The sequence below is a fragment of the Pithys albifrons genome, chromosome 4, assembly GCF_047495875.1.
Source record: "Pithys albifrons albifrons isolate INPA30051 chromosome 4, PitAlb_v1, whole genome shotgun sequence".
In the NCBI taxonomy this organism is placed as follows: Eukaryota; Metazoa; Chordata; class Aves; order Passeriformes; family Thamnophilidae; genus Pithys; species Pithys albifrons.
In genome coordinates, this window is record NC_092461.1 from 61,381,510 (window position 1) to 61,409,400 (window position 27,891).

The 27,891-nt window shown below is 39.3% G+C and overlaps 1 protein-coding gene across 1 annotated transcript in view; it reads right to left on the reverse strand.

Annotated features, from left to right (window-relative positions):
* Positions 1 to 2,370: 2,370 nt before the first annotated feature.
* KCNB2 (potassium voltage-gated channel subfamily B member 2) overlaps positions 2,371 to 27,891 on the reverse strand; it is a 177,173-nt gene continuing 151,652 nt past the window's right edge. The window contains exon 2 of the mRNA XM_071553082.1: positions 2,371 to 4,533. Coding sequence (XP_071409183.1) covers positions 2,371 to 4,533 — 2,163 coding nt within the window. The remainder of the gene's footprint in view (positions 4,534 to 27,891) is intronic.

Here is a 27,891-nt window from a genome sequence, read left to right on the forward strand (position 1 = left end):
AGTTCACTAGGATGTAAAGGCAGATCTAACAGGCCCATGTGATTTCATAAAACTGCACATAGAAAATACAAACCAACACTTCAGGCATATAAAAATTGACTGGCATTTGGTTTTCCAAAAATATCCAGGAACGAAAAAATAAATATAGAAGATTAATGCCTATAAAATAGTCAAGAGCTAAATTTTGGGACAGTGAGACACAACATAATTGAAAAATGTAACACAGAATGCCACGTAAATATGTAAAATTGAATATGCAGCAATAAGTTGCAATGAACTGCAACTAAAGACAAAACAAATAATTTTTATTTTGAGAATTAATGACCAGACATTGTTTGAAAAAAAAGACATTATATTCTCAGTTATTCAAATGACTGAAGAGACACCTCAACATTATCTTGTTACAGAAATAAAACCAAATGATAGTGCTGTGCTCATTGTTTGGCCCAGCCACCAGGATCCTTATTTTGGGGCTCTTCAAACTTGCCTCTTTTCCACGGACTAGGCTTGAGAGAGGCTTATGGCATCAGCCCAGCCATTTCAAGCAAAGGGCAATGTTGCAACAAAAATGCTTGCTCCTTTACATTAAATGCATTAGGTGCCTGGTTGTTACTTATTTGAGTGACAGAAAGTGACATGAGTAAAGATTAACCTACATCCACAATGGTAAAGAGAAGCCTGCTATTTGAAACCATTTATTAGTTGGTCTAAAGTGCTTTTAAGGCTTCCTAAGGAAAAAAAAAAGGGAGCATTTTGTAGGACATGCCTGTGTAACTGCATACATTTGCTTATGATTACAATTCATGAATTGAAAAGCTTTTTGTGATTTATGGAATTAAAGCAATCTATAAGCTTTTTTTTTGTCTTGTAGCATGGGAAGCTTTGGATGATAGATAAAATAAAAAGTAGCTTTTTTTTTAGACAGTGGTTAGATGGGTGCTTTGTAATGAAGGCCTAAGTTCAGCATCTTTCTTTTACAAAGCTGGAGAAGTCAGAGAAACCAAAGATGCTTTGGCAGCCGTCAGTGGAATGACTGACATTTCCCTTTATTCAAGTATAGCAGAAAGCCTATACTCCATTTTGGAACAGCCATGGAAGGATGCATTGAGGCAAAGTTGGTGAGTCAAGTGATATCTTCTGTCAGTCCAAATGATTGAACTCAAAAACACAGATAAGCTTTAGGGTATGGAAGACCTGGGGCAAATCACATGTGCATAAAGCCTGTTTTCTCCAGCTATACGATTCATGGTAATGAAAGGTACTACTTCCTCAACAAATCTTATGTCCTTACACCATAATTGCCTCAATGACATTGCCATTACTGAAGTATGAGCACTGCATGTAAAACAAAAGGAAAGAGAGCTCACAGATCATGTAGAAGAAAATAATGTTAAACCAAAGGAAAAAAAGAGAATGTGGGAAATATTTTTTTATACCAAGTTATATTCTAAAAGATTGAAAACTTGTATATATATATCTTATAGCCATTTGGCACTATTTATTGCCACAGAAATAACTATGTTTTAAAAATTTTTAAATGGAACTTTTTCTTCAGTTATGAAATGTTGGCATTTTTCTATAAAAATATCAAATGCTTCAATTTCTGGTCATTAAATCTTTGCTTTTCCTCACAGAATCATTAAATAAACTGACATATGCAAAAACTGAAGTTATGCAAATAAAAAAAACATCATGATTTACAGCACAGATAAACTAAAATACTGTAGTCATTAATTAACAGATATACTCATGAGCTTTTTAACAGAAAGCAAGATATGTGAGATGCTTTAAGCAGAAGTTGCAATTTTGCAACATAAGTCTATACAAAACCTCCAGGCAGCACGCTGTGAAGGAAGTACCTGTGTCCCAGGAAATGCTTTTTCCATAAATCCTTGTTAACAGTAGCTGTCCCCCCAACCCCAAACTATTTACAAATATATGCATTTTGCAAGCTCAAAGCACCTTGTTTCACATCTTTATGAATGCATGCATTGACATTTCATCCTTTCATGTGCAAATTCTAAAATTCATTGTAACCAAGGAAAAAAAAAAGTTAAAAGAGTTCAAAACCTGTCTACAATCATAGGTGAAAGGATCAAAAATGTCAGATGTTGCAGAATACTGGCTCCTGACAGAGCTCTCTTTATTTTATTCAGCGTTCTTGAGTCATTTTTTCCCTGTTTTTTTTTTTTTAGTTTCTTACAAAAAGCAGTCTTTTTTTTTTAATTAAACAGTATTTAAACTAAACAACTCTTCATGCCATGCAAAAATAACATTTTATGCACTTTTGTTGAGGCTTTCCATGTTTTAGTTCATAGGCATTACTAGCAGAGTTTTAGGAAAAGGTATTTTTATTGCTTCTCTAACTAGTCACATGCTAGTTTCGCGTGTCGGACAATATCCAGTTTCTCCTGGACTTGAATGAATTTCTGGGGCAAATAAATGGTTTTCCATTTTGTGACCTTCTTGGTTACTGTCTGGCTTTACCTCACCCACAGCATGGTAAATGTCTTGAGTACAGTTGTGACTCATGCTTTTGGGTGAAGAGCTGACCTGTGGCTCCTCTGTTAAATTGTTGCCATCACTGTGTTTATCCCCACAACAATTTGTCTTGATATCCTGTTGTTTTTCATGTTTCATACCATGTAACTCCATAAACTCTTCTTCTTCTCCAGTGTCTATTTCAGTGAAGCTCCTTCTCTCTTTTGAAGGGAAAGTGAAAATCTTTTGCTTGGGAAAGAGAGGGGATGATCTTTTAGCAGGTCCTTGACAAAGTGCAGATGCGTCAGCACCAAGTACAGGTCGATCACCTTGTGGGGAATTTTCTTCGAGGAGAATGGTGCTGATGTGCTGAGGGGTGGCCTGTGTGAAGTCTGCTCCTGCTGTCACTGGCAGGGGCCTTGCGGTGCTTGGTGGAGTTTGTGGAGCGCCGCTTCTATTGTCTTTAAAGTTAACTTTAAGGGATCTAGATTTTAATGGGTTGCTACCTTTCAGGGAACTTTTGGGGCTTTCCATGGCAGTGTCAAAATGCAAATGACCATGTAAAACAGTTTGGGACCCACTGCCATCACTGATAACAGCTCTGTTGATTGGATTATAATCAAAGGTGATATCAGTTGGAGAAAATCCTCTGTCTTTTGTGAATGGTGTAAACTGAGAACTCCTTGCTCTTTGGTTTTCTTCCAGGTTAACAGCATCAGCTGGAAGTCTCATTTGAAAGTGAGAGCCAGGAAACAAAGAGAGGGGAGACCTCTCTGTTTCCGTGAAGTCAGTTGCACAACTGGCAAAACTGTCGATACTGGATGTGCTTCTCATGTCTGTTATGATGTCTGTAGGTCCAGCTGGCAACGGATCTCTCTGACCTGAAACTTCTTCCATTTCTATTTCTTCCTCATATGTGGGTGGCTTGGCTGACTGGTCTTGGTAACCAGCATTAAGATTAGGCTGAGACTGAGTTTTAGTAATTTCATTATACAACATCTCCAATTTTTGGGCACTGAGATGCTGTGGGCTGGAGGATGCTGCAGCATTGTTTAATTGCTCATGGGAGTCTTGTTGACTAACTTCTTGGTACTTGTTCTCATAAGACTTGTTTGAGCTTGTTTCAGACATTGTCCTTCTGGCCCATTTCCACCGGCTTGGGGACAGGTGGTTGTCATCAGGTGTCTCCTTTTGGTTGATTGGTTCTCCAAGCTTACCTGAATCTACTGCTACATCTATCATTTCCATACTGCGGGCAAAGGCATCTTTCAGATTCATGGAGACAATACTGCCATTTCTTTTAGCTCGCTCAAGTGCTTCTCTCCTCTTAATTGCCTTCTCCTGTCTCTTCTGCTCCTTATAAAACTCTGAGAAATTGTTCACAATAATTGGTATGGGTAGGGCTATGACCAGCACTCCAGCAATACAGCAAAGTCCTCCAACTATTTTACCTAATAAAGTCTTAGGATAAATGTCACCATATCCTACAGTAGTCATTGTGATTGTTGCCCACCAGAATGATGCAGGGATACTTGTAAATTTTGTAGCATCCTCATCCTTTTCAGCAAAGAATACAAGACTTGAAAATATCATTATTCCCATGGCTAAAAATAGTATCAACAAGCCCAATTCATTGTAACTCCGCCTGAGTGTAAAACCTAAAGACTGAAGGCCTGTTGAATGTCTGGCGAGCTTAAGAATCCTTAGGATCCTCATAATACGAAATATCTGAACCACACGTCTGACGTTTTGGAACTGCAGGACACTTTTATTGGACTCTGTGAGGAAAATGGTGACGTAGTATGGCAAGATGGCCAGTAAGTCAATGACATTTAATGGGCCTTTGAAGAACTTCCACTTATTTGGTGAGGACAGAAAACGCAAAAGGTACTCCATGGTAAACCAAGCAATACACACAGCTTCAACGTGTGCTAGCTGAGGGTTGTCATTTGGCTGCCCAAATTCATCTATTTCTTGAAGCTCTGGCAGTGTGTTAAGAGACAAAGCAATAGTGGACAGTACGATGAACAGAATGGACACAATGGCTAAAATCTGTAAAACAAAATAAACAATATTTTGGTTAGACTGATAGAAATGTACTTGTCAGGGCTTTCTTAAATCCTTTGAAATGTGCATGTGTCAAATAAACACAGAATGGTGGAAGCTGCTTTGGCTGCTGCATTCATTATTTTGTTCTATTGTTTTGAATTTTCCACAGAGAGAAAACATTAGAATCATCTTAAACATGGTCAAAACCTGATTGTTTTATTGCCTGCAGTAAGCCAATTCATTTCAGAAAGCAAGTCATGACTGGTCTTACCATTTTAAAATTACAATAGGACGTGACATTTATTTTTGCATGTTACCAAGTGAATATGTAGTTCCTGCTAATATGCTGAACATTATTAATTTTCTTCATTATTGTAATTACATAAAACTTTACACAGTGCAGAGAATTGATTGAGAATGACTGTGTACAAGCTGTTAATTTAGTACTACATCATGCACACCTTCCTAGACCAGAAAAAAATTTATGAGCCGAGAGTCAAAGATAAGAATAAACAAGAATAATTGTTCAGGAGACTAGTCCTGCCTAATTATGATGTCTAGAAAAATTTTAGATGCTACAAGAATTGAAGACATTGGTCCTGAATTAGGTTGAGAGCAAGATGTTAAAAAGGAAGTAGTGTGAAGGTGATCCCAGTATCTCATAATTATTAAAATGTGTAAGTACACAAACACTTCCTAAAATTAAAGTTTTGATTTCTGTCTAAGGCTATAGGTTTTCTGATACATTTTTTTATTCATTTTCATAGAACCATAGAAACATTAACCTCAGAAAATATCTCCAAGGTAATCAAACCCAACCTTTGACCAAACACCACTAAGCCAACTAAACCATAGCACTAAGTGCCATGCCAGTGCTTTCTTGAACACTTCAAGGGATAGTGATTCCCTAGGCTGCCTGTTCCACTGCTTAACAACCCTTTCAGTGAAGAAATTCTTCATGTCCAATGTGAACCTCCCCTGGCACAGCTTGAGGCTACTTCCTCTTGTGCTGTCACTAGTTGCCTGGGAAAAGAGACCAACCCCTACCTCTCTACAACCTCCTTTCAAGTAGTTGTAGAAAGTGATGAGGTCTCCCCTGAGCCTCCTTTTCTCCCGGCTGAACAACCCCAGCTCCCTCAGCCACTCCTCATACAACTTGTGCTTCAGACACTTCACCAGCTCTGTTCTCCTTCTCTGGACATGCTCCAGCACCTCAATATCTTTCTTGTAGTGAGGGGCCCAGAATAGGTTAACCAGGACAGATGATAAATGATGTAAAGTGGATGGGCAAGCTCTTCTGCCAGTTCCCTCACTATCCTCAGGTGCATCCCACCCAGCCCCACAGACTTTTGAATGTCTAAGTGATGCAGCAGGTCACTAACTACTTCCTCCTGGATTGCAGAGGGCCTATTCTGCTCCCTGTGCCTGTCTACCAGCTCAGGAGACCAGTTGCCTTGAGGATAAATGGACTTTCTGTTGAAGATTGAGGGAAAGAAGGCATTAAGTACCTCAGCCTTTTCCTCATCCTTGGTGACAATGTTACCTCTGGCACCCAATAAAGGATGGAGATTTTCCACAGCCCTCTTTTTGTTGTCGATGCATTTATAAAAACACATTTAATTATCTTTCACAGCAGTGGCCAGATTGAGTGCTAGCTGAGCTTTCTTCTTTCTCATTTTCTCTCTACATGACCTAATGAAATCCTTGTACTCTTTCTGACTTGTCTGATTCTTCTTCTGATGGTCATATAATCTCTTTCTCTTCTGAGTTCCTATAAAAGCTCCCTGTTCAGCCAGGCTGGTCTTATTCCCTGCTGGCTCACCTTTTGGTACATACGGATGGCTTGCTCCTGTGCCTTTAAGATTTCCTTCTAAAATTATGTCCAGCCTTCCTGGACCCCACTGTTATTAAGAATGTTTCTGAACTGTGAATTAGTGCCCTGAACAGGCCAGTCTGCCTGCTGGAAGTCTTAAGGTAGAGGCTTTGTTGTCCCCTTTCCTTACTTCACAAGGTATTGAAAACTATCATGTTGTGGGTGCTGTGCCCAAGACAGCCTCCAACCACTACATCTTCCCTCAGCCATTCTCTTTTTGTAAACAGCTGGTAGGCTTGCTTACCAGCCACATCAGGAAGTTATTTTCCTTACACTCCAGGAACCTCCTAGACTTCCTCTTCTCTTCTGCATTGAGTTTCCAGCAAACATCCAGCAATTTAAAGTCTCCCACAAGAACAAGGACTAGTAATGGTGAAACATCAGTCAGATGCTTACAGAACATTTCATCTGCCTCTTCATCTAGGTTGGATGGTCTATAACAGGCTCCCACCAGGATATCTGTATTGCCAGCCTTCTCCGTAATTCTCACCCACAGGCACTCAAGCTTACCAAGACTGTTTCAGAGCTCGATACAGTTGAAACACTCACTAATGTACAGAGCCAGCTCGCCACCTCTTCTTCACCTGTTCCTTCTGAAGAGCTTATCCATTGCCACACTTCAGACATAGGAGTCATCCTGCCATATTTCCATGATGGCGACTACATCGTCTCTTCCCTGCTGCACGGTGGCCTCCAGCCCCTCCTGTTTGTTACCCACATTGCATGTATTGGGGTAGATCCACTTCAGGCAGACTATCAATTTCACCCTCAGAACTGGCATAACACCCACAGGCTCATCTCTAGCAAGCTTGGTCTTATTTCCTTCCCTCTTCAAACCTAGTTTAGAGCCCTTTCAATCAGCCCTGCAAACGCATGGGCTAAAATCCTTTCCCCTACTTTTAGACAGGTGAACTCTATCCATGTCCAGCAGGTCTGGTGCCATATAAACCATGTCATGATGGAAAAAAGCCATTTTGATAAAGTTCATGCATCTGCATATCTCACAAACTTCCATTTTGGCTGGAATAGCTGGCCATTCTTATTTACTGAACCAATATTATGAGAAAAAATTAATATCAAAGAACCTAATTGTTTTACCATAAAGTTTAAGTATTTATACTCTAAGAAATATAAGCAGCTTTGAGATGGTGTGCAAAGTATTAAAGTGATGCAAAAATTATTACAACATTTACCTGGAAAAAATACATTGTTTTGGTTGGCAGTCCTAAGTAAATCCAGGTTTCTATTAGAAATAGTAAAATAAATTTTGTGTTTAAAAGCTTGGTTTAAGCTCATTCATAAAAGCATTTATGAATGCCATTCTCATTTCTCAGAAATGGTACTGTTAAATCCATTTGATGGTGGTTCCAAGGACACACTAAGTCCGACAAAATTGCTGGAACGCCCAAGATGACTGAAATGCAGTTAAGCAGAACACAAGTGTGAAGAATGGATGCAGAGAGACCAGTCACAGTGGTAATAATGGCTCCAGAGATGGAAAGACCACCTCACAGTAGCTTTGAAAAAAATATCAGTAAACTCATTTCATCTATGGGTTACTAAGCAAATATTTAGCTCTCTAAGCACAAAGTGAAACTGCTGATGGTGTGAGAGTCTGTATTTGGCATCATCTTGTACTTACGTGCTATTTTTGGCCTTTTCCAGCTACTAATTGTACAGAACAGGTATCACCTTTTATATTCTGAATTATTTCAAATGTATTTATTTGTATCCCTAACTACCACTCCTGCTTCTGTCTTCTTTAAAAAAAAAAAAACAAAACCCCAAACAAATCCCCATATTTATTGGAGAAATAAGATCTATTCATTTATCTTGCCAAGTGAGTTGCGGACCACCTGTCTTCATCCTTCATACAGCCCATGCAGAAAACATCTTTAGGTTAATCTATCCTATTTAGGAGGGCTATATATCCCTTTACAATTTCTGCTACCCACATCAGCAAAAGAAGGCAATCTTAGTAAAGAATGAGGGCAGTAACACTGCATACCTGGGAAAGGCTGATTAATGAAATTTGTGATGTCCTGTAGCTACGAGAGAGGCAGACAAAAGGCCTTTCAAACTGTGAAAGTTGCTTGTATCAGATTTCACTGTAATAAAATTGGAAGCTTAAATAAGGTACACTAGTTTATTCACTTCACAGAAAACACTGTGAAATAGCTAATGCAGGCTTGAGTTCTCTAAAATACTCAATAACATAATTATATTTTCAGAATTCAAAGAACAAATAAACAAAGCAGAGGTCTAAACTGTTGAGCTTGCATTTTCTGTCAAGCTGATGGAGCCTCACTGGGGCCAGCATCAGAGTGCAAATAGCAGCATTGGAAAAAGCTGTATAATACCAGGACCTAATTAGTTGACATGCATTGTTCGTAAAAACCCTGAAACCATAAGAACGTATCTGCCCAATTGTCATCAAACTGATTTTAACTAGGAAACAATGGCATTTCGGTCTGTCATAAGGAATTTACTTTATGCCTAAATGTTTGCCAGCATACAAAAGATTCTAGAAAAGAGGTGAGTCGGTGAATAGCACCCCTTCTTACACCATGTGACATCATTAAACTGCATGCATTTTATAGGTCATGAACACAAAACTTACCTGTTTAGAGTTGCCACCCAGGATGTTTTATTGAAAACAGCCATGTATCTATTTGGTGCAGCCTTTCATTCATATGCTGGTAACACACAAGCCTGAACTGTGCCAAGCTGTTTTAATAAAATATACTGTATAGGAAGCCTGGAACTTCTGGTGTTTTATGCATATCATCTATGAGTCTGTCCTTGGTGAAAAAAAAATACATCAAAGTACAATAGTTTGGTTTCTTCCAAAGTAAGAATCTCAAGCTTTTATTCGTCTGGGACACTGTTGTGTAATTAAAGTTGTGCATCATTCCACACATAGTACATTTTAATTATTGCAATTGATTACACAACACATTAGGCAAAAAATGGCAAGGGAACACTAGGAAGAACAAGAGCAACTACAAGAAGAAAAAAGGGAACTCCCTATTCTGAGTCTACATAAAGAACATTTTGCAGATAGTCCTATGCTGATAAATTCTCTTAGAAAGCAGATGTGGGTTATATTAGCAGAACCACAGACTTTTTAAGAAAGACTTGTAGCAATCTGCGAGGCTAGGCTATGATGAGGCAGAAGAGTAAAAAATCCACTGACTGACTCTTTCACAGCAAAATTTCCTATTTTATAGGTGTGTGTCAGGAACCGTATTCTGGACTGAAATGCCTAGAAAATCTGCATACACCAGGTAGTTAAATTATGACCACAGTTCTTGACATAACATTTTTAACCTGCTGTTATGGGTTCACCTAGGTGGGCCTAGATTTGGGCTCCGAAGTTTGGACTAGGCCGAAGCTGTCAGCTGACTTGAGCTGGGCTGAGCTAACAGCTGACCTCTTCTAGCCAGTAATTTTATATTTCATACCACATTATGACATCATCTCCAGGGAAGGAGGAACCAGTGTGGGAGTGGTTAAGGCAGTCACTTCTCAGCCCTCCTCTTGGGAGGACGCACGATGCTGTCCCAGGGGGGATGGAGAGGACCAGGCCCACCACTGGCTCACAGGGTACCTCAGGAAAGTAAAATGTGTTGTTCTGGGTCTCTCCTTTCTGCTTGGGTTTGTCTCCCTGGGGAATAAGCTTCTTCTTAAGTAATGTGTAGTTAGGACAGTAGAATTTGTGTGTTCATTAAGAAGTTGAGGTGGGGAACTTGTTGTTGCAGATTTGTGTGAGTGTATATTTGTACTCTCTTCTAATTGTCTCTTTCTTTCTGTGAAAAATATATGTAGATTTAGTATAAATGCAGTTTGAAGTGTTTTTTTTCTTTCCCCTCTCTTTTCCTCCCTTTCCCTGGTGTTAGGAGGGAGGCTTTTCTCTCTGTGCTTGGGGGGGTTGGCAGTTGCTTATCTCAAACCAAGACAGTTAATGGTGCCGAAACCCGGGAGTGACGGAGGACCTTGGCAGGTGTCCCAGAATCTTGGCAGGCTTCCCAGGAGGATTGTTGTAGAAACATAGATTGATAACTGCCTTGTTTAGGTACATCCAGAACAGAAAATGTAAACAACTCTCCCTTACTGTTGAATGCTCCTTTTCACTGTTTCACTGTCTTTGTGAGTTCAAACAGCTCGACTGGTGCCTGCTGTGACTGTAGCCACTGCAGAAAAGAGAGGCCCATGTAAGCTGTTCGTGTGTGGCAAGACATGGCTGTTTGATTTGAATCCCTGAGGACTCATCATGTGAATGCTGATGTGCCCAGGAGCCGAGCTGATGAGGAGCATCTCACCTGGACTGGCATGGGGAGGAGTTGTTCCTGGCTCGATGGGCCCATGGTGCCTCAGGCCACCTGTAGGTGGATAAAGTCGAGGGGTGGATTTAACTGTGAACACTATTCTTAAGGTTATCCACAGCTGTGAAGCGTGCTTGACATTGTGAGACCCCAGTGAACAGGGAAAAGAGGTGCTGCGGAACCCCCTGCAGAGAACCCTACAGACGCGGCGCCCGGAACCAGCGCCCGCAGTGCTGAGCGACCCGCAGGAGCCAGAGCTGTCGCTGGCGGGGCTGCCGCCAGGGCTGCGAGCGAGCCGGGGGAGGCTGCGAGCCGTGAGAGGCTGTGAGCCGTGAGAGGCTGCGAGCCGTGAGAGGCCGTGAGCTGTGAGAGGCCGCGAGCCGTGAGAGGCCACGAGCCGTGAGAGGCTGTGAGCCGTGAGAGGCTGCGAGCCATGAGAGGCCGCGAGCCATGAGAGGCCGCGAGCCGTGAGTGGCTGCAAGCCGAGCCAGGGCTGCGAGCGAGCCAGGGCTGCGAGCCGCCGGGGCTGCTTCTGCCTCTGCTGCTTGCTTGTGCTGCTGTCGGGGCTGCTTCTGAGGCTGCCAAAGCTGTTAGGACTGCTGCTAAGGGGGATGGGTCACATGGTGAACTGTAGTACTTCTGCGTGACCGAGGAGAAAGACATGAAGAGAAGCCTGCGTAAGCTGTTGGTGTGTGGTGGGACACTGCCGTTTGAGTTGAATCTTTGAAAACCCGTCGTGTGAGTGTTGATGTGCCCAAGAACCGAGCCGATGAAGAACATCACACCCTGGACTGGCTGGGGGAGGGTTGTTCCTGGCTCAATGGGCCTATGATGCCTCAGACCACCTGTAGGTGGATGAGGCCAAGGGGTGGATCTGACTGTGAACACTATTCTAACCCCAGTGGGAAACTAAAGACTCCTGAGGAGAGGATGGTAACCCTACTGAAAGACATGAACCATCAGATAAGATGACCTGAGTTGACCTGCTTTGTTCCCATCGGAAATATCTACCCCATCCTAATGGACTCTTAGCCACATTATGGAGGGGTGGGAAACAGCCCTGGAAAAAATAAGGAGTGTTTAAGCACGAGAACCTAAGATATGAGTGACATAATATGGTATGGAATAAGGGGTGGAGAATGTTATGGGTTCACCTAGGTGGGCCTAGATTTGGGCTCTGAAGTTTGGACTAGGCCGAAGCTGTCAGCTGACTTGAGCTGGGCTGAGCTAACAGCTGACCTCTTCTAGCCAGTAATTTTGTATTCCATACCACATTATGACATCATCTCCAGGGAAGTAGGAACCAGTGTGGGAGTGGTTAAGGCAGTTGCTTATCTCAAACCAAGACACCTGCATTTCAGAATATGAACAATATTTTGTTGAATGACAGATTCTGGTAGCTTATGTTACTCAGCTCTGGTATTACAAAAGCACATAAAAATCTAGCTCTTATTAAACTCTAAATACAATTCCTTATAAAAGGCAAAATATTTCTAAACGAATGGATTAAGATTAAATATTTAAATTATTTTCTTACGGCCTGGATATGAGGCATTTGAACCTGCTGATGATGCAATGCATAGTAAAACATTCCCTGAGTTAATGATGCAGTCTTAACAGGGTCCTCCAGATGCTCTTGTTTCTGATTTTTAAGTGGCAAAGATTGTTAGTAATCTTCCAAAAATGTAATGGTTTCCCAGTATTAAATTGCCATCAAAAAGTGGCACTTTTCCTGTGCATCCATCTCATTGTTCATTATTGCCAGCCTTGTGAGGAATTCTGCAAAAAATCAGCATACAACTGAGGCAGCAAATAAAGGTGTAATGGAAGAGCCTTCAAATTGCTTCTTGCTGTTCTGAAACAACTGATGTGATATTTGCAATTATATGATATGTGAAAAGGCTTTTGGCATAACTGATATGGCAGTGCTATTGCTATATACAGCAGAGAAAAGGTGTGTATAAGTTTCACACAGAAATACAGCTGCTCAGCGGAAGTTCAGTTGAGTTCTAAGAGCCAGTACAGTATATTTGATTAATATAGATTTCAATCTGGAATCAGGTAAGATTGTATTAGCAATGGTATTTCCTTAGTCTTTCTGTTCCAGGATTGGATCTAGGGTAGTATCTAGATCACTTAAATAACCGACAGCAATACAGTCTCATTCCTTCTCAAAATTTTAGCTTCCATAGGCAATGAAATTCATCAGCTCAACACACTCTTCTGTTTCGGCATTTAAATGAATGATATTGTTGCCAAATAAAGTGCTCTGGGAGAATCTTTAGGCATCCCTTTAGAAAATCTCAGAAAAACAAGTCATTGTTCAACTATTCTAAGCTTTCTGGAGCACTGTATCAACTTTCTTGGACATTCAGCTATATATTTTCAGAAGCATCTGCGCTCAGAAAAGAGTTGTCCTGATCTACATTTGGGCAGATAGATAGCTGGAGCTGATCTAGGTTCTTCAGATCAACCTGAGAGCTACAAAGTGCTGTAGCCTGCAGGCCATGCTGTATCTTGCATGAAAGTGTCCTCAGCTTGTAGCACAGTTTCCAGCTTCAGCCAGGCAATCCACTGACTCACAGCCACACTGGCAGGAGCAGAGGGTCAGAGGTTTTCATTTCTCTGGGGGAGTAAGCCCATGAAAGTGGACAATGTGATGGTAGGTTTGATGAGAAGTTAATAGAAATCAGTTTACATCACCAGCATCCTTTCCTGTCAGGTGCCTTCAGATTGTGATACTGAGTTTGCAACTGAATGGAACAAAAAGTTTTGCTCTGTAGGAGCTCCATCTTGTACATCTGCCTAAATGTGTGTGTGTTCTGTCCTTGACATCTGGTACTATCCAAATGAGAAACTCACTGGAGCAGCAAAGACAACACTACTAATTGAGCTGCCTTCCAACCATAAGTATTTTCACATGAGGAATTTAAAGATTAGTCAGGACATCGGTCTGTAGATATTTAGGAGAAGGGGCCATTTTAATTTCCTTCAGTGATGCAAAGGAGAAGCATATTTTCACATTTGTGTAAACTGGAGAAGCATTTTATCGGTTAATAATAGCACTCATCAGTATAGCACTATGGCTCTGCCTTTGGCAGCTGACACTGCTGTTCCTTACTAGACACTACAGAACAAGGTCATGAGACAGCACCAAAGTCCCTCATCTTTTCATTGTGTCCTTTCATTCTGTCCCTGGCACTTCCTAGTTACAAGCATCACCTCTTATTTCTGACACACAATTCTTACATGGTGCTGCTTTGCAGAGGACTGTACTCAGCTCACACTTGCAATTCTGCACTCAAGACATGTGCTATGTGTCACAGATCACATCATGATCACTCTGACAGCCTTAGATGTCTCACTTTGAACCTAAGGTTTCAACAGGCCAAAATCAAAATGTTCAACAAAAAGACAAGACATTTTGCTACTGGTAACAGGGCATTGGTCTTGATGGCTCATACTCATTTTTAACATAAGGTGCTTGGCCAGGAGACATGAAAAAGGAGACAAATAGGGACAAATCCTACTTTCATCTTCTACAAACTGAAACCCAATGAAGTTATGGCAAGCCTTAAACATGTCAATTCTAGTAAATCTTAAAAGTCCTACAACACTGACAGTTTCCTAAGAATAGATGTATATGTTTGCAAATGCTCCTTGTCTTAAGTCATGAAAAAGTTCATTTCCAGGTACTAAAATTAGACCTAGGTAACAATTTAAAATTATCCTAAAGTTTTGCTCAGAAATAAGTAAGACAGTAGTCTCCAGCTGGGTCAGATACTCTGACCTCTGCCTCCACTTTGTCATTATTAGAGCTGAGTCAGTACCTGTAAGAGTCAAGACAGAATTTCATGACATGGTAAGAAAGAAGTTTATATCATTCAGTTATAAAGTTTCAAAACAGACTTTGTAACTATCCTTTGCAGTTATCTTACAGAGCCTGCAAATACTCATTACAAGTGGAAAACTTCCAACTTCTATGCACATCTACCCTTTCAGAGTACTACATTAATTTATTATTATTACCTCTCTAGAACAAGCCCTGATTGCAGATTCCTGGCACAGGACTAACACCTCCTCATAGAACAGTGTTTAATTTTTGAAAAATAAGAGAGGGGAGTAATTTAACAGAATAACATAAATTTAGTTGAGCTTACAGCTCTATTGTGGTTGCCCTTTCAGGAACATATCTGATAATGGCTCTGACAGCATGTCTAATCACTGAACAGCTTCTCTCTGTTACTCTTGATCTCCTTCCTTGATGACATTATTTAGAATTCTGACCTTTCATTTTCCACTTTTTCCTAGATCATTATTATTAATAATGTTTTTAAGGACTCAGTTTGAATGTTCTTTATTGCTCTTTTAGAGGTATTCATTCTTCTCCATGGACACTCTGTTGTCGCGGGGGAGAAGCTTGTGTGCCCTCATGAGGTTGAGAGCTATGCTGGCAGTGGAATGTGCCTCTGGAAGGGTCTCCCATGCCAGACAGGTCTCAGCTGAAGGGTCAGACAAAGTGTGTCCACGGGCAGGATGGGCTCGCTAGCCCTCTGGCAACCATCCTAGGAGAAGGACAACTCCAACTCCAAAACTCAGGCAGATGGAGCTTGCTTAGCTCTGTAAGGATCTCCATCTAAGAGAAGGATACTCTAACCAAACCTACGTCCTGAGGTATTTGCTGTTGCCATCCAAGCCATTTAGGCCTTGGCAGATGAACCTTAGGAGTAAAGGGTGGGGCCAGTCGTAAAGCCTTTCTGTGTAGGTGATATACGTTCTGCTTGAGAGTACTCCATGAACTCCCTTTTTTTTTTTTAATAAAGCATTTCCATATCTATCCCTCTTCCACTTTGTGCTGACCTTCCCATTCCATAGACTAATATTTGCTTTAGAAGACCTAGAATCTCAGAGGGGATAGATCTGCCTAGGAAAGGATCCTTTGTTTAAGATCAGTGAGTAGAGTTCTGGTTTAAATTAATACTAATAAAATGCATCTCTCCTGTATTCTCATACAGGTAAATGACTGGGTTTTGTATTTATGATATTAGGATAACAGTAATAGAATACAATCCTTCCTACATTCTGTGGCAGACCAACTGTGTTTACTTAATGACTTGATTATTACTTTAGGGAAGGATGACCTTGGGGTTTGTACCACCTAGAATTTCAGCATAAAAATTCAGTAAAATTGAGAATTTGATTATGGCTGAATATGGAGGTGATTTGGTATAAGGCAATCCTTAGTGGGCAATACAGGAAATGAGAAATCTGAGAATGGATTGAGTCTGTGAATCTGAACACAGGAACCCTTAAAAGTTTCTTACAACATTTAGTGGCACATTAGCTATGTAGTAGAAAACTAAGGACAACACTGCAATAATTTGCAGGATGTATTTACTACATATTGAGAGCAAAAAGTAGTCTTGGAGACCAGAGAAATTGCACTATGCACAAGTAATAGGCAATGGATAGCAAGTGTGACTATTAGCTTGATCAAGAAACCTGCTGTAATTAATTCGGGGCAAAAGTTGAGGATAATACTGGGGGCATCTCTTAGACTGGTGATGATGGGAGACCTTAAGTAGTCACAGATAAAGACAGCCTGCATAGTTTGGGAAGAGGCATATGTATTCAGTTCAGCATCAATGGAGACAACTTTGAATATTGAATTAGCACAAAATTAATGGGCATTGCTGTTTCTTTTTCAACAGATTAAAACCCATTTCAAGTGAGCTCTAGTATTTTTTATTGTTGTTGAACAATAAAAAGAGGATAACTCAGCTGGAGACACGAAATCAATTCTTTTATGATAAATAGCAAACCATCCCCTAGGATTCAATGTAGAAGAAATGGCAGATCCAGAGTAAATGTAAGAGAATGGGAATTGCTTTATTTTTTTATTAGGAATTGAATAAGCCCATGAATGTCTGTCATATTATTGACATAAATGGGGCGAGTACCTGCATGAAATTATAGTGTGACTAGTTTAATCAATTAAACACTTTAATGTAAAGGAGCTTACAGTGAAAATAAAAAGTATATCTAACTAATGGTTTCTTTGCTCTAAAAGAACGGGACAGATTTAAATCCTCCCTACGAATAAACACAAAATATTAACATCAGGAGTAATGTTAAAAGGCTTTACTTATATATAGCTTTTTGGCCTCCTAAAGATTATTTTTAAATGGAACCATTTGCCGTTGTGTGTAAAAAAGTCAGCTGTATATATCAAAAATGAATGAGATGTCTTTAATAAAGTCCCTTCCCGCTCTTATTCAGAAATTTTCTAAACTTTTGACATGTTTCTTACATTAGGTTGTGTTTTGTACTAGCTGTATAATTTTCGGGTAGTGAAAGCTGAGTATTATTACTTAGATGAATGCACTAGAATTTTCAAAATTTGCATCAAAGTCAGGACAAGGAGCTTGCAGTTTTCAACTCTTTTGCACATCAGACCACACACAAGATCTGTTCTGTGCTGCAAACACGCATGAAAACATTGCCTACATTACAGGAATTCCATTTTCAAAAAAAACCCACGCACGACAAAACATCGCAGCTTCCAAAGCAAGCCAGGGAAGCCGTAGCTAGCAGCAGCTGGGCTGCCGGCCGGACGCGAAGGGGTCGGGGCTGGGGTGCGGCGGGACGGGACGGGAGCTGTCCCCGGCGCGGTGCTGAACGCGGGCCCGCCCGCGGCACAGAGGACGCGGCCGAGCCCTGACCCGGTGCACAGGATCACCGTATGTATGTACGCATGGCCAAAGTTCGCGAACGAAGATTTGGGAAGGGCTCTCCCCACGTGGGTGTGCCCTTCCAGCCTGCGCAGTGGATTTTTTAGGTGAAGCACAGCGTGCGCAGAACTGGCCCCACCGTTTAAGTCCTGAGATCCATCTGCCACGGCCGAGCGAGCTTGGACAGTGACAGTGAAGTCCCCGGGACTGTCACAGCACCCGGTACTAACCGGGGTTGACCCTGCTGAGCATCCGAGATCTGACGGGATCGGATGGCAGGGAGGCATTGAACTGCCAGGGGACGGTCCCTACACTGAGACTTGAATTCAGAAACTCGGGATTCAGCATCCAGAGTTCTGTCCATTACACCACGGGACTGCCCAGGGCCACCAAAACTCCCTTTTATTCTGCCACCTTAAATACATGAAAGTATGGAAAGTATACAGTGTGTAAAGATAACTCTGGCAAAATAAAGATAGTTCAGACATAATATTTGTTTCTTGGACAAAATACCACGGAAAGGGGTTCGAAACCCCCTGGAGCTGAGATTTCTTTTTACTGCTTGCTGTTTAGTAAGTCACTACAAACATACAGCAAATCACAGTGGAGCTAAACAAGCAGGAGTGATGAAAAATCAAACCCCAATTGTTTAGCTCTGAGGAGTTTTAGCATAGGCTGCTGAGTGGATATAATGGGGGAAATCATGCCAAGGTCATGGGTTCAATCCCATGTATGGGCCATTGACTTAAGAGTTGGACTCGATGATCCTTGTGGGTCCATTTCAACTCAGAATAGTCTGTGATTCTCTGGTTCTGTGGAAATCAACATACCTGACATACAGATTTATTCTGACACTAATACTTTTGATATTAACATTCAATTTAAAGCAGAAAGCTGGATGTAACTAATTTTAAAAAGTAGAAACTGGAAATTAAATTTATTGGTTCTCACTGTCTGTATTTGCCATTTAGTTTTAATGGAATTTGCTTATGGCTGAGACCTCAGGTTATTAACCAGGACTGTATATTTGAGTTTAATTTGCTGACAACTAAACCAAACTTATAAAAAAACCCTATTCCCATTCCATCATCTTTTTTTACCATTGATTAAGACTTTGTTTTAGCCATATAATACAGTGAGTATGGATGGCCTTCCACCTGAAGGCAATTGTTATCTATCAGATTTGCTACTCAGACTTATTTGAAATTGTCAGGCACAAAATTCAAATATAATCTTCACTTTCACTTTTAGAATAATTTTTCTGTCTTGGCTTCATTCCAATTTCTATTCCTTGTTAGTCCATTCATAACTTTCCTATGAAATAAGGAAATGAATTGTTCAATCTCCTACTGCTTTTTTGAAGTATTTTTTTCTATCCATGGTTCACTGCATATTGCTCTTGATTAACTTCTGAATTTCAGAACCTCTTTTCTTAAATAAAACACTAGAAGTTAAATACAATGATAGGGAAGGTCAGTTCTAGAGGATAGAAAATATGCAGCAATTTAGTTCACCATAACACAATCAGTAAAGAAAATAGATGTAGATGTGTTATAAAAATTTCCCACCAGTTTCAGCAGCATGAAGATATGTTGCTAAGAAGAAAAGCTGAGAAATTGAGAATCCAGAGGAAAAGAAACTAAATAGCTAGTAAAGCCAAAGTATTTTGTAATTGTAAAGCAAGAGGCATGATTTGTAGGCTATGTCTACACCATAGACTGAGATGGAGTGGAGCCCTATTTAGACTAGTTTGAAATAAACCATCAAGCACAGCAAAGCCAATGTAGTTGTAGCAACACGGGAACTGTGAATCTTACATAAAATATTTGAGCAGCTTAAATATGAACATCATCAGAAATCAGATTGAGAACTCAAGTAAGCAATACTAAAGCTGAAGAAACCCATGGAACTCAACATTTGATTTCCTCTACCATGATCCAAAGCAGCTGGAGAATTGATTGAAGTAGATGGGTGAGAGTTAGCAAAAAAAAATTCATTTGGGTGATGGATGTTTTACAACATTTCTGCCTAAATATTGTTTCTTTTAGAAAGGATGTTGTTCAGGAAGAGTGGTTTTTGATGCTGATAGCTAAAATGGCACTCCAGTGCGTTAGACAGCTTGGTGGGAAACACAGTACTTCAAGGTGTAGACTAGACACAGATGTGGAGAGACTTTGAAGGTGCAATAAATATCTATACTGCATTTTACTGGAGTGCTTCTATTCTGGATTTATTTTTTCCACCCATGGGAACACACTGCTAGTAAAGCTACCATGCTAAGACTTACAGGACAGATGTGGGAACAAAGCTGCATATTTCCAGTAGACTTCCTTACCCTCTGCTTCAAGTTTGTCTTTCACGTGGTAAGAATGTTTTCTTCAGTGATTTTTACAATTGTGCTGCTAGGAGTTTTACCTCCTGTTGTGGTTACACAGCCAAACTTGCAAAGGTAGGCATCAGATTGACAACAGTTCTTTGGCAATGTTGGATCCTGAGCAACAGAGTCCAGATCCAGAAAATGGATTAGAAACTTTTCCTTATGTTAGATGACACTCCAGAATTACTTTTGAAACTTTACCTGTAGTACTCCAGTTTCAAGCCCTTATTAAGGTGTGATGAATGCTGTAACATATGCACAGAGTACCAACGCTCTTCAAACAAATAAATAAATGTCCTCACTTCATATATTTAGGAAGGTGAAATTGTTTTGTTCTCAAGAAACCAAAGAGAATTTTGCTGTTGTCTTTAACCAGACTACACAGGTGGAGTTGAATATTTTGGTAAGCTTTATTGGAGAGCAAAGGAAGGCAGCCTGACAAGCCTTCAGCTAGTGTTCCACAAGTTTTGATATTTTTCCTCTTTCGTATTTTAACCAGTAGATGTCTCTGTTTTATCATGCAGTTGCTGGGAAGAACACTATTACTGTTGTTACAACAAATATTTAGTAAAAAAACCCATTTGTTTCGCGTGAAATGAATATATGTGAATGTAAAAATGCCGACTTAATGCTCTCAGCATACCCTGATGTTTTCTGACCAACCTAAGCTGACAGAAGCTTTGGTGAGAGCACTGGCTGCTAAGCAATTTTTAAAATAATCCTTATGGAAATGTCCCATGGGATTTTAAGAGGACAAAAGGGGAACTGGTGAGATTCTGTGGATATTCATCTAAAAAATGTAATAAATTTAGTACAGCTTTCTTTATCCCATGGGAAGACTATCAGAAGCAGCTTGCAGAACAGTATGGAGTATTTAATTTCTACACAATCTCTCTGGAAATTTCAAGTTGTGATAGATGAATTAACTTCTCTGCTTCATAAATGTGTAAGATGATATTATGTCTGCATCTATAGGTATCAAGAGTAGTAATATAGATTATTTGAAACATTCAATGTGATGAATAACTGAATAATTGAAAATGATGCAATTCTTTTCAGACATCTGTATTTTTCTCATCACTTGAGAAACATATAGAATATATATATAGTTATTATGAAATATTTTCAGAAAAGATCAGCAGTTTCAACATTTTATTCAAATTCTATTATTTTAAATATATATAAAATGAAGATACATAATTGCAGAACTTGTAACTTCTTGAATTTTATTAATTATCTAAGAATGTGATACATTTCTATCAGCTGTTTCCTAGATTTATTCTTGTTGTCCTGTGGCAATAATCCATATATTTAAAACCCTAGGACCTAGTTTTCTTGCTCTGTTTCCTGGGTATCTTTATATTTGAGATCCTGGATTAGGTCACCAGGGAGAAAAATTGCTAGACTGGACCTACACCCTACACTGAGCCCCGAACTGCATCGGAGCTTTTTGTTTGTGGGTTGCTCCATCCTGGTCAGGTGCTCCCTTGGTAGAAATCCCTACAGAAACTGTTGGGATTTGTGGTTGTGTCTCATAGTAATGAAATTACACAAGTGTATTATCTTAGAGAAGAAAAATGTTGCCAATTTTGATGACAGCTGTTGCCACATGAATCAAACCAGTATGTTGGGGCTTTTTTTCCCATTGAGACCCAAGTCAGTGCTGGGAACAGAACTTCTTCAGCTGGAGGGAGCATGCTGCCTCAAGGACAAATATGTGTTAGAGTTCCCCTGCATGTTCATACTTCCACACACTGTGGCTGTTTTTCCTACTGTTATGCTTACTATAGGTGAGCTGGGTTTTTGCCCACATTTATGCTTCAAATGCACTGTAATGAGAGGCATAGATGGCCAGTCTCTGAGTCATCAGTCCTGTGTCACTGGTTCTACCTCCTCACAGGGTGGCCATTCCTGAGAGCCAAGTAGAACACTACATAGCAGAAATATCAGGCCTTACCCTGGAATCGCTTACTATTAGACACAGTTTTCCCCCCTGTGTGTGAACAAGGAGGAGTTGATTGTAGAAGTGGAAGTAAGCATTGAGTAGTTGCAAACGAAGGACCAAATTGTCTGTTAAATCTTCCTGATTGTCAAACTGATGGGCAGGCCACTGAAATCCCAGAGGTTTCCATGACTGCAGCTTTACAGCAGAGTTTCTATGGCTCAGTCAGGCTTAAGACAAGAAAAAAACCTAAAAATAAATTTGTCAGGTACGAACAGCTATAATGCAGCTATCTGCAGCAACGTTATGGACAGTAAAATTCATCTTCAAAGAACCCTTGAACATGGAACAAATACATTATACTCTGGCTATGCCTCAGGAATCTTTCCTAGTCAACACTTTCATAATACATACATTTTTTTATGTTAACTGCCAGCATCTGGCAATTTATGACTTGAAATGGAGGCCTTGGGGTATTTACAACTGCTTCTATCTACACACTGATTAAATGTATTTCTACTTCCTGAAAGCCACACAAGAAAACCCCACGATCACCAGAAAACCAAAAATTTGCTTTAAGGGCAATGTGATTCTTTATTTTGTAAGATATTTATGATAAGGGATAGCATTGCATGAGAAAGTAATGGTGACAAAGATTTGTGTTATTATTCAGTTCTAAGTGATAATCAAAACCAAGTAAACAGTTTTGAAAGTCTTTTACTGTGGAATATATATGACAAAACCATGTGGCTTTTAGTAGTTTGCAGAGAATCATGGCAGTACTGGAAGAGGACAGTATAATTCAGGCACCAAGCAGCTACACCTGGAATAAACTGGAACCACTGAGTATAAGGAATATATGTAATATTACTACATACTGTTATATATGGTTTCTCTGAGATGTGAACATACAGCTGTACTCCTTAAAAAGGATTAATTATTATTGATCTTGCAGATTGTAACTACTTCTGCTTTATTCTGGGTCCTTCGTGCCCAATTATTTTACTGCAAGCAAGCTAATGAGAAACACATTTTTATGGGAAAATACCTGTTTTACTATACCTAGAAGCTAACTGACAGTGATGTATTTCACTGCTATTAATAGAAACACAGCAACAGCACCATGGCTGAGGTTTGGGTTTTTTTCAAAATGATTTATTTTGGTAGTCATGGAAGTGCATGCTCCTGTAATTGTCCTATGCTCCTTTGAAAGCTAAGAAACAGGACAGAGGTGATTTGTTGCCTTCAGTACAATACATTTGACATTATGACAGAAAAGCTAATGCTAGCCTGAAAGGAAATAATTGACAATACTGCTTTTGCTGTCATTCAAGAGGGAGAAATGCATCTGATGTGGAGATTAAGGAGTCAAAACACAGGAATACTTCAGGTGCTTTGCAAAATTTGTGATTTGGACTTCTGAATTGAATTTTCAGCATCTAAGAAAACACACCTCATCTTTGAGCTCCTGTTTGTATTACAGAACCCATAATATCCTCTTGAGATATTTCTATTAAAACAGAAAATGAGAATCTAGTTTGATATGAGACTGGAATTATTTAGAAATATGGAACTATATTAACTCACAGTCACTGAGGGAAATACATCATCCTCCAGCAGGCCTAACATCATCATTTGTGGATACATTTATGCTCAAAAAATCAGCTCTCTGCTTCCTTTCCATATCCTGGTTCACTTCCAGGTTCTTTCAGTAAGGAAAGAACATAATCACCTTTGTCTGAGATGAAATCATTATTCTTAATACACTCCAGAAGAGGAATATGAACAGAACACTGAAGTCTAAATGCAGGGACAAGGATGGTTAGACCAGATTTACTCATGACCTCCACCTCTGCACAGGTGCCCCTACTGACACTTCCAAAGTGGGAAGGACTTCTGAGTGACCTGTCTATGTACTTGGACTGAGTGAGAACAGACGTTTTCATCCCTGTCATTAATACACTTTCAAATACACATTTTATAGCTACGATCTGACACCAAATCTGAATTATGAGAGAAAGCACTCATATAGCAACTGTATGATGTTACTGTACATATTTAATGCATCTATTGGGGGAAGCCTACTATATGCAACTCAACAAGATAAACAGTAATTTCTGTGGAATTTTATCTGCAAGAGGCTTGTTTCAGAGCAGCATGATTTAGGTAAGGGATTCCCCTAAAGGCATGTGAAATCATAAAGGAGGAGTACAGTTTCCAAACCTCTCTCAGTGGAAATCAGAGAGCCAGACAGTAAAATGGTGCCAGTAAAGAAAACGAGGAACAGATGTACTTCCATTGTCTGATCCTTCCACTTACAGTTAGCCTTTCAATATGATTGCTAACATCAGCATGTGCAAATAAAGTTGTACTGAAAGTGTTAAACATCAGCAATGTTAGTAGGGTCACTAGTTGCACACCAGATCTGGAAGCTGGGATGAAAGTGCTCATATTTTTTATCTTTAAATGAGAGGAAAAAATGTTTCCTCTGAAATACCCTGTCAAAAAGAAAAAGCTGCAGCCCCCTCTCCATTACAAAGCATTGTTATTTTATTAAAATTCATTCAGTCTCTAACTTCGTAGCTGGGAAGAAAAGCAGTATTTATTTTGGAGCTGCCAATTGGTTTTGAATATGACAAATTATTTAAATCATTTGCTTATCAGATATACTTTAGGAATGAATTGTGTATTTTTTTCCACAGAGTTTTACAATTCCTAGAGTTTCATCAATTTTCCATTAATGTGCAAATCAATTTTAAGCAACAATTACTAAAGTAGAGGCATCATATTAACCTGTTGGTACTAGAAGTTGGAATTATCATATTAGCACTTAAGCAATCTTGCCCCTTTGATGACAACAGATTCAACTGCAGCATGCTGTGCCTGCTGTGAATGAATTCACTATACCTAGGCTAATGTGTTTTTTGCAGTGCACAAATCCTTATCCTGAGCCACAGAACTCAGTGGGAATATCCTCACTAACTTCATGAGCCAAATGCCCATGCAAAGTAGGTGTCAGGGATTAAAATTCTACCTCAATTTGATGTATTTTAAAGTGGCTTAAAAGAGGGATCCTTTAGCTCTTTCTTAAATTTTCTCTTTCTAGACTCTATATAGTAATTATTGGGTGGGATTTTGTTGAGGTATTTTTTTGCAGGAGGTGGTATATTTCAAATAATTTAATTGCTCTGAAGCATAGAAGTTAGAGGTAGATAAGGCCTTTTAAGGCATGTGGCATACTGCTCCAATTATGTCAGATAAATCAATGTGCCTTTTGCTGGTTAATAATGCTGGAGTTGGTCAAATAGCTAAAACAAGAATATATTTGTGTTGCTGTAATTTTATCATCATAGCATTTCTGATCAGTAATTTATACATCAAGATATGCTTCAAAATCTGATCACCATAGTAATCCTAGCTCTAAGAACCCCATTGCTTTAAACTGAAATCTTAAAAAAAACCAACCCCAGTCTTTAAAAATTGACTCAGTAGAATTATGGCAGCAGCAGCGTAATTTGAAATTTAGTGATCAAATGATTTTTTTTTCAGTGAAATATCAGGTTAAATGTTTATCACTCAGTTTTTAATTCAAATAGTATGTAAACATTAAAGCAAAAGAAAAGAAGTATCAAATATATTGGCATAGATACCTTAAACAAAATGCCAACATTTTCTCTTATTTATTAAAGCATATAAGAAGTTTTACTGGAATAAAGTCATGAATGGAATTTGCTGTGCATTATTATTGCCTTAAGCTTTGATGATCTGTGAGTTACCAAAACTTGCAGTTAAGTCTTGAAATTGAAAGCCTGGTAGGCTTTCCAGATACAAGTTGTGTAATTTTCAAGAGATTCAAACGCGAAGAGCTCCTGGGGAAGGCTGTGGAATATCACGTCTATGGCCTCATTTGTCCTAGCTATAAATTTCCCATAACAACTACTGTATAGTAGCTGCCAGCTTTATATGGTCTTACAACAATAAATTAATTATGTTTGGCATTTCATAAACTTTCAGAGATCTGTTCCTATTTAAATCACAGCATCTTCCTGGCTCTCTTTCTAATGCAGGAATGAAAGATGGAGTTACTGCTGTCCATGAATGGTCACACAGGCACCAGGGGTTTGCTGGCCATAGCCTGAAGGTCTGTATTGATATCCTTATTATCAGTTTTAAATGGTTCAGGAAATGTAACCACACTGGACCAATAGTCAGCATTAACCACAAATGTGCTACCTCTCCGAAGTACCAGTTTACATGACATGGTTTTGTGGCATTGGATAGCTTGTTTTCTTTATAACTAATCATTTACTAGTGCTTACATTGCATGGCTGTAAGAATGCAATTCCCTCTGAAGAGGGGTCTTTACAGACTATTGGCAGGCTCTTGACTGGATCTAGATTAAACCTAATATTGAATGAACACAATAAATAAAATGGAAAGATAGGAAGGTGGTGACACTATCTTTACTGGTCCAAGTTAGTAGCACATATCATTTACTTTATATGGTTTCTCTATGGGTGTCTTTGGAGGGAATGTGGATCTTTATGAATTCTGGGCACAATGTAGCAGGAAGTGCTTTTTCCATGGTTAAAAATACAATTTATTATAGTCAATGATCTTTTTTTTTTCTTTGCATACAATTTATATATGTAAGACCTTTTGGCAACAGTAAGAAAGGCAAAAGTGTCCTTAGATTAAATAAAAATTTGGTTATCATATTAATAATAATTTTCATTTCCTCACAGTGAAATAAATACAACCCTTAAAGAAAAGGGAAGGCCTGAAACAGGTAAACTGGTCTAGGGATCCAGAGTTCATATAGCTCAATTGGGTGGAGTGGCTTATACTAATTCTGTTCACTTTTTCCCACATCTAACAAATATTATATAGTATTTCCAACAAATCACTGGCTTTTCCTTCTCTTCCCTCCTGAAAATATACTTGTCTGCAGAAGTTCTGCCAAATCCATGAAAAAACAGTATTTATTTTATACAATCTTCCATGGTAGAAAGTAGCTGTAAGTATCTCATTTGAAGAAAAGTCTATTAAAAAACTCGAACTAGAAAAAAAGCAAATATCCTTTTCCTTTGCTCTCTACAAGCCTGCCAAGCTGGAAGACTGACATTATTAGTTATTCTCACAGGACTACCTTTTCATTACATTTTGTTAGTTCATTACAATTCCTGTTTACCAATTTATAAGCTTTCACTTCAGAAAATTATAAGAAGACATAACCTGTATGTGCATGTATCTATGTGTGGTTATCTATCTTAACTACAGCATCTACAAAAGCAGAAGCCTAATGACCTTAATGCAATCAGGAAAGGAACTTCTGAGTCCTTTCAATACAAATGCCCCATTAATGCCTTTTACAGCTGATCATCAGAATGATGAGTTGAAACATGTGAGAACAGCTGATATTATGCTGATAGACAAGAGGTCACATCTTTACAGGGTCCCATATGGTGCTGCTGAAAGCTTAAGCAATTGCTTGCACACATAATTATTTGTAGCGTTGAAAATTGAACCAAGAATATTGGTATCTGATCCATATCTCTGATAGATAAACCAAACTGACTGCCAACCAAGGGAACAACAGATGCCCATGAAGCTCATCTGGTTGACAGATGTCACTTGAATAAAGTTTATTAAATATTAATGGCCACTTAAGCAGATTTTCTCTGGAGCAGTCACCAAATCCCAAATTATCTGGGCTACATTACATGCCTGTGCTATGTCAAGGTCTAGGGAAGGTTGCATCTCAAGGCCTTTGAGCAAGAACTTTCATCTTTCTGTATCTCCACAGCTGTGGAAGTTAGTTCTCACTTGGAGCAGGAAGGGCTCTACAGTAGTTGTGCAACAGGGGTTGCTGGCTGAAAGAATCAAAACTTCATGGTAAGAAAAAACACCAGCTCCAGACCATCAAAGGTCCTGGTTAGATTAGGAGTCTGAGTTTGTGCATCAGTTGTATTGGTTTCCCTTTGGCATATTTTTAGGTTTATTATCCTACTTTAAAAATTGTTCTTGGATGAAAACATATGCTGCTTGGTTATGAATACAAGAACAAAACAACAATAAAAATATATTTAGTTTATGAACAGAAGTAAAATGAT